Consider the following 12,102-nt stretch of genomic DNA (forward strand, 5'->3'; position numbering starts at 1 on the left):
ATCCCAAAAAAAATAATTGATCAGCTTACAGTGGTACTGGAATATTAGCGCTTTGAATGTTAGGCCAATAGTTATTTTTTCATAGCAGTTTTTTGTAAGGCTGGTCATAACAGAGTAAGTGCAAAAATGCCCGCAAAAAAACACCCACCAACAAGATAGCATGTTGCTACTTTGGAAATGAACAACATTCACCTCCACAGAAGGCAAGATGGTACTTGTCTGAGATGTGTCGTCTTTGCGTGTTTGAGTGCGCACGCGTTGAATCACGAGACACTCCCTGTGCTTGTTATGGGTAAGCATGTCTGCAGAAAGTACACAAATATTCCGTGCGGGGGTTCAAATGGCCCCTGAGGCTATCTTTGCACACATGCGAGTCAACCTCAAGCTCTCAGGACAACTGCAATGTCTGCTGTTCAAATTTGTTCCCCAACACAACACAGCAGGGATTATTCACTGAGTCCTTTGTTGATGTTAAGTTGTTATAATAATAATAATAATAATAATAATAATAATAATAATAATACATTTCATTGATAAGCGCCAAATAGGAAGTTGTCAAAGATGACATGAAGGTAGCTAGTGTGAGAGATGAGGATGCACAAAACCGGGTGAGATGGAGGACACTAATTGGCTGTGGCGACACCTGAAGGGAAAAGCCCAAAGGAAAAGAAGAAGAAGAAGATTGATAAGCACCTTTGAAAACGCTCAAGGTCACTTTACAATCACAGGATACATTTTTCTGTGGGTGAGCAGCGGCAGCTACACGCGCCAGCGTTCACCCAGACCGGAATAACTCAAAAAGATAGAAAGCCAGCAAGCAAGCTAATTAGCTAATAGATAGATAGATAGATAGATAGATAGATAGATAGATAGATAGATAGATAGATAGATAGATAGATAGATAGATAGATAGATAGATAGATAGATAGATAGATAGATAGATAGATAGATAGGTAATATACACAGTCTCTATATACGTTATACTGTATATATATTATATATAATGTATAATGTATAATAGCTAGCTAGCTAGCTCGCTAATAGGTATGTATATATATATATATATATATATATATATATATATATATATATATATATATATATATATATATATATATATATATATATATCATAATCAGAAAGCTTCAGAAAGGTCCTCACAAATTCACCCAAAATGATTTTTTTTGGTGTGTATTTTCATTTCACATGGATACACAAACAATTTTTACTCACTCTGTGTGTGTTTATGTATGTGCGTGTGGTTAGTGAGAGGAAAAAGTTCATACTACAAAAAGTAAAACGATATTTTAACCAAACTCACTACAGGGGTGAGGACTTTGAATGTACCCATTCAGAAACCTCACTCTTCTTCTTTTTCTTTCGGCTTTTCCCCTCAGGGCTCGCCAAAGCGAATCAATGTCCTCCATCTATCCCGGTTTTGTGCATCCTCTTGTCTCACACCAGCTACCTTCATGTCCTCTTTGACCACACTCCTGCTGTTATTTCAGTTTCAAGTCCACTTTTTATTGACGGATTTTAAGGAAGTTGAAATGTGAAATGGGGTGACATTTAGTCTTGGAAATGGAACACTAGTTCTTCTCTAAACTTATCACCAGCTCTGGTCCTCACTCCTTAATTGGAGTTATTCGGACCTCACAAAACCATTAAAACAGGAGTGTGTGTGTGTGTGTGTGTGTGTGTGTGTGTGTGTGTGTGTGTGTGTGTGTGTGTGTGTGTGTGTGTGCGTGTGTGTGTGTGCTTGTGCGTGTGTGTGTGTGTGTGTGTGTATGCGTGCGTGTGTGTGTGTGTTGTGTGTGTGTGTGTGTGTGTGTGTGTGTGTGTGTGTGTGTGTGTGTGTGTGTGTGTGTGTGTGTGTGTGTGTGTGTGTGTGTGAGTGAGTGTGTGATTCATGGAGACATGGGAGTGGTGCGAAAGGGTGTGACCGTGACACACGCTCTCTCATATCGGCCAGGTGAGTCTCCAGTTTGTATAAGGGCAGCAAAGCGAAGTCACCAGACTTGGGCAGCGACAACAAGGTGACCCTCATGGAAAAATCCACATTCAGATCCTTTGGAATCTGCTTCACTTTGCCCACGAAAACTCATATTTGGTCTTCCTTTTCTCTTCTAGAAGCGTACATGAAGAAAGCCTAAAATGAAGCTACTTTTACTTCTAACAGGTAAGAACACCCCCACCCACCCCGTTCAAAGTTTTTCCTTCATTCTTATGTGGTGCTGTCTTACATCCCCAAATCAGATTTTTGTGTCCAGAACGGAATGAGATTTTGGAGTTGAACCAAATGCAAGCTAATCGACCACACATACCTCATACAAAGAATGAACCTGCATGCTTTCTGTCATGATGGCACATGTTTTAAAGGCTTATTATCGCAGATAGGAATTAGTTTGGGCCTGCTTTTCACTTGTTTCAAGACTCTGCGGACTTTTTCAAAAGAGCAGCACACACAAGTTAAACAACAACCAAAGTTGTCAAATCATTGCCTAGAAGTAGGCAATCTACTGTAAAAATGATAGAGAGAGAGAGGTAGGTAGGTAGGTAGGGAGGTAGATAGATAGATAGATAGATAGATAGATAGATAGATAGATAGATAGATAGATAGATAGATAGATAGATAGATAGATAGATAGATAGATAGATAGATAGATAGATAGATAGATAGATAGATAGATAGATAGATACTGTAAATATATACTTTAGATATCATCCATCTACAGTGTAGGTGGATGATATATATACTGTAGATGGATACCGTAGATGGACTGACGGGCGGACTGACTGACTCCTTTTTGAATTAGTGTGAAAGCACACAAGAGACAAACAAAACCAACAAATGAACGGAACTTTCAAAATGTAAAAAGAATGAATTCCCGAGTGTGGAGTCTGGGACCTTGGAAGTAACCTCCGCATTTTGTCTTGCAGCCGTAGCGATGGTAACTGATGCCCAGAACGACTGCAGACAAGGTGCTTGCTACCCACGCAGCAGCGATCTTGTTGTGGGTCGTGCTGATCAGCTTCATGCCTCGTCGACATGCGGGATGACTGAACCCGAAGTCTACTGCACACCATACCAACAGGTACAAGCAAGCGAGGAAATTTTTCACAATAAGACAGAGTTGGATCTTTGGGTCTATGAGGCCTTCATGTTGACACTTCTTGACATTGAAAGGACACGCTAAAAAAACTGAAACTAGTTTGTCTGCCAAGATTATATTCGCGCAAATGTAATGTTCGTAAGGCGAAAAGTTCGTTAGCTAAAGCGTTCGTAAACCGAGGTATCACTGTATATGGTTTCAAAACCAACATGGATTTCTCATGTCATGGTTTTGTGTTGATTATTTTACTTGATATCGATTGTTTTGTTAAGCTCTTAAGTCAAGCTTCAGCTGTTGTTATTCATCAAAACGTTTGAGGATGCTATCTATCTAGCTGGCTAGCTACCTAGCTAGCTAGCTATTTGCAATCAATTAACTGGCTAGCTAGCTGCCTATCTATCAGCTATATAGCTATCTAGCTGGCTAGCTACCTAGCTAGCTAGCTATTTGCAATCAATTAACTGGCTAGCTAGCTGCCTATCTATCAGCTATATAGCTATCTAGCTGGCTAGCTATTTAACTAGCGAGCTATTGGCTATCTATTAGCGAGCTAGCTAGCTTTTTATCCATTTGAATTACTTTCAGGTTGAGTGAACGCTGGTGCGTGTGGCTGCCGCTGCTCACCCACAGAAAAAAGGATCCTGTGACTGTAAAGTGACCTTGAGAGTTTTGGAAGGCGCTTCGAAATGAAATGTATTATTAATTAATTAATTATTATTATTATTATTATTATAAAAAGTAAAATCCATAAATTTGTCTGAATCAGCTGCCCATAGTTGAATCTAGGGTTAAAAAAACAATTCTGACGCTATCGTTTGCTAGTTTCAGAAACTTTGCAAATGGGTAAAAGACACATCAAATGTGTTAGTTTCAGCTTTAAAAAACCTTTCCCATTTAAAAAAAATGGGAAAGGTCCCTTTCAGTAGCGCAAGATCAAAATTGTGTCTTTGAACCTGGTGATTGCAACACATGGAGGCAAATGGGGCAAAGGTCACAGTGAACACGCAGACACGCACATGCAATCGACGTCTGCGGTCCTTTTGGCTGGACTTCCCAATCCCCTCTTTGTCACTTCCATGTTGGTGCCAGACCCTCATTTTGCAATGTCGCCCTTTCACCGACATTTTGGATCTCGGGAACAAGCAAATGCAACTCCAAGCGGCAGATTATTTGCAGACTCAGCACAAAACTTGCATCCCAACACACAAGCTGCAGTGATACCTCCGTTTACGAACTGCATTGGTTCCCAGAAAGTGTGTGTAAGGCGAAAAGGGTGTCTTCCAAACATTCAGTTCCCATAGGACACCATTAAAATGAGAATAATCCATTTCCAGGTCCCCATTAAAGATACTTTTCTACTAAATAATCCTTAAAACTACACAAAATATACCTTATTTTATGTACAATAAATGTGCTATTGTATTGCAATTGAAGAAATAAACTGTACTGTATAATCAAGCCATTTTATTGACCTTTGTGATGGCCGTTAGTTGATTGACCTTCAGATCAGAATCAGTGCCAAGTATGGCCGTAGAACACGCTGCATAGTTGAGTTGCTATGGCACTGAGTGAAGAGTTGCTGTGGCTTGGGGGAAGAAGCTGTTTTGTCGGCGATAATACCCTCACTCACACTGTCCGCTGCTAGCTGCTTTTCGTGAATCCAAATCAATAGAAGTTTTTCAACCTCTTCTATTACCTGAGACCATTTCTTAGGCAACACACAAACACTCTTAGACATATGTAGCAATGATCGACCTCGCGTTCTGGGACCCTAAGTCACACAAACGCACAACTTGTTGGTGTTTTTCTATGATCTCCTTCTTCTGCTGGACCGTCATTTTCTTTTTGTTTCCTCTTCGGCTGAATTCTAGCATGTGGTGGGGTCTTTTTCGCTCCCGTAATCGCAAAAGTACTTCACTCGAACAAAGCACGTCTGCACTCAAAGAAAACTAGTCCGCGAGCCACTGTGGCGCTGTTCGACCGTGTGGTTTGGTGTTCATCGACCGAAAACTAGTTGGTATGCCAAGATTATATTCTCGCATATTTAATGTTTAATGTTTTTCATTGAGAATGGATGACTTTTCCACTCTCCCTCTTTCCAAAGCTAAAGTTGAGACGTTCTCAAACCAAAAATAACAGCGTTATGCATATGAACTCATTGACTGCTAGACATGCAAAAACGTGTCCACTCCAGTGCCAGGGTTTTTGTCATTTTCACTCAAGTTGTGAGCAGGTATCATTATTAATTGTCAAATCATGAATCATTATCTGTAATCATTCATGATCAAGTGCAGTAAATCATCAACATTTTGTTCCTTGACCGTTTGAGATATGCTTGGGATTATGTTTAACCTTCCTGCATGCGCCCTTGTGAATTTGTCTGAGGCAATGTTAGGTGTGTACTCGAAAGACGCTTAGAAATTAAATGTATTATTATTATTATTATTATTATTATATGTAGCCAATGTAGCCAGAAGGGGGCACAAGCCAGTGTCTTATTGTGCCGGTCCCAAGCCCGGATAAATACAGAGGGTTGTGTCAGGAAGGGCATCCGCCGTAAAAAAAAAATTGCCAAAACAAATATGCGAATCAAACGTCGGAATCCCATACCGGATCGGTCGAGGCCCAGGTTAACAACGGCCACCATCGGTACTGTTGACTTTCAGGGTGCCAGTGGAAAATGGACTACTGTTGGTCGAAGAAGGAGAGGAGGGAGGTGTGCCCGCAGGAAAAGAGAGAAATGGAACGCCAACAATATAGAACTAAGCGTCGGAACTTTGAATGTAGGAACAATGACAGGTAAAGGTAGAGAGCTGGTTGACATGATGCAGAGAAGGAAGGTAGACATACTGTGTGTCTAGGAGACCAGGTGGAAACGGAGAAAGGCTAGAAGCTTAGGGTCAGGGTTTAAGTTGTTCTATCATGGTGAAGACAGAAAGAGAAATGGAGTTGGGGTCATCTTAAAAGAGGAGTTTGTTAGGAATGTCTTAGAAGTAAAAAGAGTACCAGATAGAATGATGAGTCTGAAGCTAGAAATTGAAGGTGTGATGTTCAATGTTGTTTGTGGGTATGCCCCACAAGTAGGCTGGCGGAGAAGGAGAAATTTTGGTTGGACTTTGATGAAGTCATACAGAACATCTCGAGAAGTGTAATTGGTGGAGACTTCAATGGACATGTTGGCGCAGGAAACAAAGATGATGAGGAGGTGATGGGCAGGTTTGGACTCCAGATAAGGAACGCTGAAGGACAGATGGTGGTTGACTTTGCTAAGAGAATGGAAATGGCTATTGTGAATACTTTCTTTCAGAAGAGACAGGAACATTAGGTGACATATAAGAGTGGAGGCAGAAGTACACAGGTAGACTACATTTTGTGTCAACGGCGCCATCTAAAGGAAATCAGTGACTGCAAAGTAGTGGTTGGTGAGAGTGTAGCCAGACAGCATAGGTTGCTGGTGTGTAGGATGACGCTGGCAGTGAGGAAGATGAAGAAACCAAAGGCTGAAGTGAGGACAAAATGGTGGAAGTTGAAAAAGGAAGAGTGTTGCATGACATTTAGGAAGAAGGTAAGACAAGCACTGGGTGGGCAAGAGGTCCTTCCAGATGACTGGCAAACTACAGCGAACATAATCAGAGACAGGTCGGAAAGTACTTGGTGTATCGAGTGGGAGAAAGGTAGATAAGGAGACTTGGTGGCGGTATGGGGAGGTGCAGGAGTGTATACAGAGAAAGAGGTTAGCAAAGAAGAAGTGGGACACTGAGAGGTCGGACGAGAGTAGACAGCAGTACAAGGAGATGCAGCGCATGGTTAAAGTAAAGATGGCAAAGGCCAAACAAGAGGCCTACGATGACTTGTATGCTCGGCTGGACAGCAAGGAAGGTGAGACTGATCTTTACAGGCTGGCGAGACAGAGAAACAAAGATCGTAAGGACATGCAGCAGGTTCGGGTAATTAAGGATAGAGATGGTAATTACCAGGTGCCAATTGTGTGATGGCAAGACAGAAAGAGTACTTTGAAGAATTGATGAATGAGGAACATGAGAAGGAACAAAGAGTAGAAGACGTGACTGTTGTGGACCTAGGCGTAGCAAACATTAGCAAGGATGAAGTGAGGCAGGCGCTGAAGAGGATGAAGGCTGGAAAGTAACTTGGGCGTGATGATTTACCAATCGAGGTATGGAAGTGTCTTGGAGAGGTGGAGGTGGTGTTCCTGACTGGGTTATTCAACAAGATCTTAGATGGTGAACAGATGCCTGAAGAATGGAGACGAAGTGTACTCGTGCCCATTTTTAAGAACAAAGGAGATGTGCAGAGTTGTACTAACTACAGAGGAATAAAGTTGATGAGCCATACAATGAAACTCTGGGAAAGAGTAGTTGAAGCGAGACTAAGGGCAGAAGTGAACATTTGTGAGCAGCAGTATGGCTTCATGCCAAAAAAAGAGTACGACAGATGCAATGTTTGCTTTAAGAATGCTGATAGAGAAGTACAGAGAAGGTCAGAAGGAATTGCATTGTGTCTTTGTAGATCTGGAGAAAGCGTATGACAGGGTGCCCAGAGAAGAGCTGTGGCATTGCATGAGGAAGTCTGGAGTGACGGAAAAGTATTTCAGAGCGGTGCAAGACATGTATCGTGACTGTAAGACAATTGTGAGGTGTGCTGTCGGTGTGACTGAGGAATTCAAGGTGGAGGTGGGACTCCACCAGGGGTCAGCTCTGAGCCCCTTCTTGTTTGCTATGGTGATGGACAGGCTGACAGACGATGTTAGACAAGAATCTCCTTGGACCATGATGTTTGCAGATGACATTGTGATCTGTAGCGAGAACGGGGAACAGGTGGCGGAGAAACTAGAGCTGTGGAGATATGCCCTGGAAAGGAGAGGAATGAAAATCAGTCGCAGCAAGACGGAATATATGTGTGTGAATGAGAGGGATCCAAGTGCAAGAGTGATGCTACAGGGAGAAGAGATAAAGAAGGTGGAGGATTTTAAGTACTTGGGGTCAACTGTCCAGAGCAATGGAGAGTGTGGAAAAGAGGTGAAGAAGCGTGTCCAGGCAGGCTGGAGCGGCTGGACAAAAATGTCAGGTGTGATGTGTGATAGGAGGGTTTCAGCTAGGATGAAAGGAAAAGTGAATAAAACCGTGGTCAGACCAGCCATGTTGTTTGGACTGGAGACAGTGCCACTGAAGAAAAGACAGGAAGAAGAGCTGGAGGTAGAAGAGCTGAAGATGTTGAGGTTTTCTTTGGGAGTGACCAGGTTGGATAGGATCAAGAATGAGTACATTAGAGGGACAACTCATATTAGAGGCTTTGGAGAGAAAGGCCAGACTGAGATGGTTTGGACATGTCCACAGGAGAGAGAGTGACTACATCGGGAGAAGAATGCTTAGTCTTGAACTGCCAGGCAGGAGACCGAGAGGAAGACCGAAGAGGAGGTTTATGGATGTGGTCAAAGAGGACATGAAGGTAGCTGGTGTGAGAGAAGAGGATGCACAGAACAGGCTTAGATGGAGGACATTGATTGATTGAATTTCTCCACTGCGAGACTAATAAAGGCAAATCCAATCCAATCCAATCCAATTGATTCGCTGTGGCGACCCCTGAGGGGAAAAGCCGAAAGGAAAAGAAGAAGAAGATTATTATTATTATTATTATGATTATTATTATTATTATTATTATTATTATTATTATTATTATTATTATTATTATTATATGGAGCTGAGCACTGTACAATCCACAGTTTATATTCTCTCGCTGCATGACTTTGACCAGACGGGGAGAAGAGAAACAAAAACATCTCAGTGTTGACATTTTCACTGATGGCGAACAATAAAGATCAACAATGATAAAGACCACAAATCAAGTTCCCTCACTAATCACATGTAAAAATCCTAAATGAATATCTCATGTATTTTGAAGTTAACAATTTGGGGGAAAAAAAACAACAACGCACATTTGATTTGGATAAAGGAATTGATTGGTTTGTTATCCGAACAAATCTTACTGGATAACCAATTTTGTCATCGATGAAAAGGTTTCTTCAGCCGTCATCTGTACTTCTTTGAAGGTGTCAGACTTTTTCGCTTCTCATCCAAGAGGCTTCGTCAGCGAACTAAAATTTTACTGGTAGCTCTGGCTTTATGTATATATCCCTACTGTCCAGAGGTGGCGGTGCCAGACCTCTGCTATGCAAGTTCCCTGCTCTAAGGTTGGGGGCAGCAGAGTACTATTTCCTGTCAACCTTGGCTAATAGCTGCCCTTATAAATGATGAAAACTCCCATAAAAAAAGTTATAGTACCCAGTACATTATTTGAAATGATAAAAAAAACTGTTAAAGCGCTATACAAATCAATATATATGTATAATAATAATAATAATAATAATAATAATAATACATACATACATACAGCAAAAGCAGTGCTGAAAAAAAGATCGTTTGAAGGTCAGTGCTGCGTTTGGGTTTGGTTGTTCAATTGTCATTTTTAAACATGACTTTGATCATCCAGTTCGTAGGTCATGCTGACTTAGTCAAAGTCAATAATGTGCACAACCTTTGACACCATTACAAATCGGGGAAACAGGGAAACATCCTTGGAACTACATGTTTGCAATTCATCTTTATTTTTGGTTTGTTTCTTTTCCACACAATGCATTTTTTAAATGCATACTTTTTTGATTGGATAATTGTACTTGACCTTGACTTGGGTTCACATTGATAGAATTTGTTCAGGCATTACATCACTGGCAAGAAATGAACGCAAATACTTCATGCCGTGTTTGTTTGAGATAATAACGAACCGTGCCAAAAGAAACAAAACGTTAAAAATAAATGGTCAAATAACAGCAGGACTTTGATCAGAATAGAATCTGCTCATATTTGTGTGGGTTCATCCACTAAACCTGAACATTGAAATTCCATGATGAACTTTGATCGATTGTTTATGTCCAATGACATGTTTCGGCGACTACTTCCACCTTCGTCAGAGACTAAGGTGGAAGTAGTCGCCGAAACATGTCAGGTATTTGAACACCTACACTGTCTGTAAGTAAAGAATCTGCTTTAATTAGATACCAAGTAGACAGGATGAACTTAGTACAACGATGACTTAGCATTGTTGTTGTCGTTTTGTCTTCTTCAGAGGAAGATCAAGTGCTGCCCGTGTGACTCCAGAAACCCAAATGGACCACTGGCCCACACTGTCAAGGAAGTTATCTCCACTGCTGGACCAGAGAGGTGGTGGCAGTCCAGGAAAGGTGAGCTGTCTTGCTCTCTCTCTGTCTTTCTCTCTCGCTCTTTCGCAATATTGGAAAATCCACGATTGTCTTCTTGTTTTCCTCTAGAGGTGTCTCCAGTAACTTTTCAATTGGACCTCAACAATGTTTTCAAGCTGGACAACCTGATCCTTAAATTTAAGGTTTGTAAAAATTGCACAGCGGTTCTCAAAAAGCATCAGTATTGTCAATGTCTGAAACCGTAGATGCCGTAGATAGATACCTGTCACGGTTTGCAAGGTGGTGAAGGTTGTGGATCCCAAATAAGCAGGCGTAAGGGAGCAACAGGTTGTATTTGACAAATTGTATTAAAATAAAGTCAGCAGGAACAAAATCTAAGACATCAAAGTCATCCGAACAGAAAAGTACAAGGTATCAAAGAAAACCGCAAGTAAAAATCTGCCAAAATGAAAGAAACCTGACACGGTGAAGCAAACACATACAATGACCCGACACGGAATGGTCGTGCCGGGAGTTCTATTAACTGCCACTGATTGGAACGACCAACACCTGTGCAGCTGCAGGTGGGGCCGACGGCACTATCTGTTGGCCGCCAACCAGAACGTGACAGTCTGCCACTGATTGGAACGACCAACACCTGTGCAGATGCAGGCGGGGGTGACAGCGCCACCCGTTGGTCGCCAACCAGATCGTGACAACACCATAGATACCGTAGATATCGTAGAAAGATACTGTAGATAGATACCATAGATACCGTAGATAGATGCCACAGATACCATATATAAATATCTCATATACCGCAGATTGATACCACAGATTGATAGCATAGATACTGCAGATTGATACAACAGATACCGCAGATTGATAGTACAGATACCGCCGATTGATACCACATATACGGCGGATTGATACCACAGATACCGCGGATTGATACAACAGATACTGCAGATTGATACTACAGATACCGCAGATTGATAATACAGATACCAATGTCTGAAACTCATGAGAAAAAGTTAGCGGACACCAGGGCAGACAACTCTGAAAAGCATCCATAAAGTTGCCTGCCCCATTTTTCACAATTTGAAACACAAGACAACTAATCGCAACAAAAGACCATTGTTGCAAAGTATTAAAGATTTTTTTTATCATACAATCCGGGCAGACGTTATTTCAGACACTGGTATTGTCATTTGCCCCAATTTTTCTTTCGACCTAGCGCACTTCTTATTTCTGGATCCGCTTTCCTGTGTAGGGTCCTCGTCCCAGTGCCTTGGTCATCGAGAAGTCTCTGGATAATGGCAACACATGGCAGCCTGCCTTCTACTTAGCGACAGACTGCCAGAAATATTTTCCAGGGATCTCCACCACATCGCCGCTGACTGAGGAGCACAAATATTGTTTTACGCTGCCCCCTACTGAAACAAACCCCTTCCAAGATCATACAGTAAGGACCACTCCAATTTCTCTTACAGACACCATTTTTTAATCTTTTAATGTTTCAAAATACCCCCCCCCCAAAAAAAAAAAATATATATATATATATATATATATATATATATATATATATATATATATATATATATATATATATATATATATAATATATATATATTATAATAATAATAATAATAATAATAATAATAATAATAATAATAATACATTTTATTTCAAGCTCCTTTCAAAGCTCTCAAGGACACTTTACAGTCACAGACAACCATCGATTGGATTGGATTGGATTGGATATGCCTTTATTAG

The 12,102-nt window shown here is 41.1% G+C and overlaps 1 protein-coding gene across 1 annotated transcript in view; it reads left to right on the top strand.

Annotated features, from left to right (window-relative positions):
* Positions 1-1,931: 1,931 nt before the first annotated feature.
* The window catches only part of lamb3 (laminin subunit beta 3), a 43,004-nt gene continuing 32,833 nt past the window's right edge, over positions 1,932-12,102 (top strand). The window contains exons 1-6 of the mRNA XM_089009769.1: positions 1,932-2,036; positions 2,131-2,179; positions 2,941-3,095; positions 10,254-10,368; positions 10,456-10,529; positions 11,600-11,791. Of these exons, the coding sequence (XP_088865895.1) occupies positions 2,155-2,179; positions 2,941-3,095; positions 10,254-10,368; positions 10,456-10,529; positions 11,600-11,791 (561 nt within the window). The 5' untranslated portion in view covers positions 1,932-2,036; positions 2,131-2,154. The remainder of the gene's footprint in view (positions 2,037-2,130; positions 2,180-2,940; positions 3,096-10,253; positions 10,369-10,455; positions 10,530-11,599; positions 11,792-12,102) is intronic.

Source organism: Hippocampus bargibanti, linkage group LG12, assembly GCF_051943395.1.
Source record: "Hippocampus bargibanti isolate YZ-2025 linkage group LG12, ASM5194339v1, whole genome shotgun sequence".
NCBI classification, from domain to species: Eukaryota; Metazoa; Chordata; class Actinopteri; order Syngnathiformes; family Syngnathidae; genus Hippocampus; species Hippocampus bargibanti.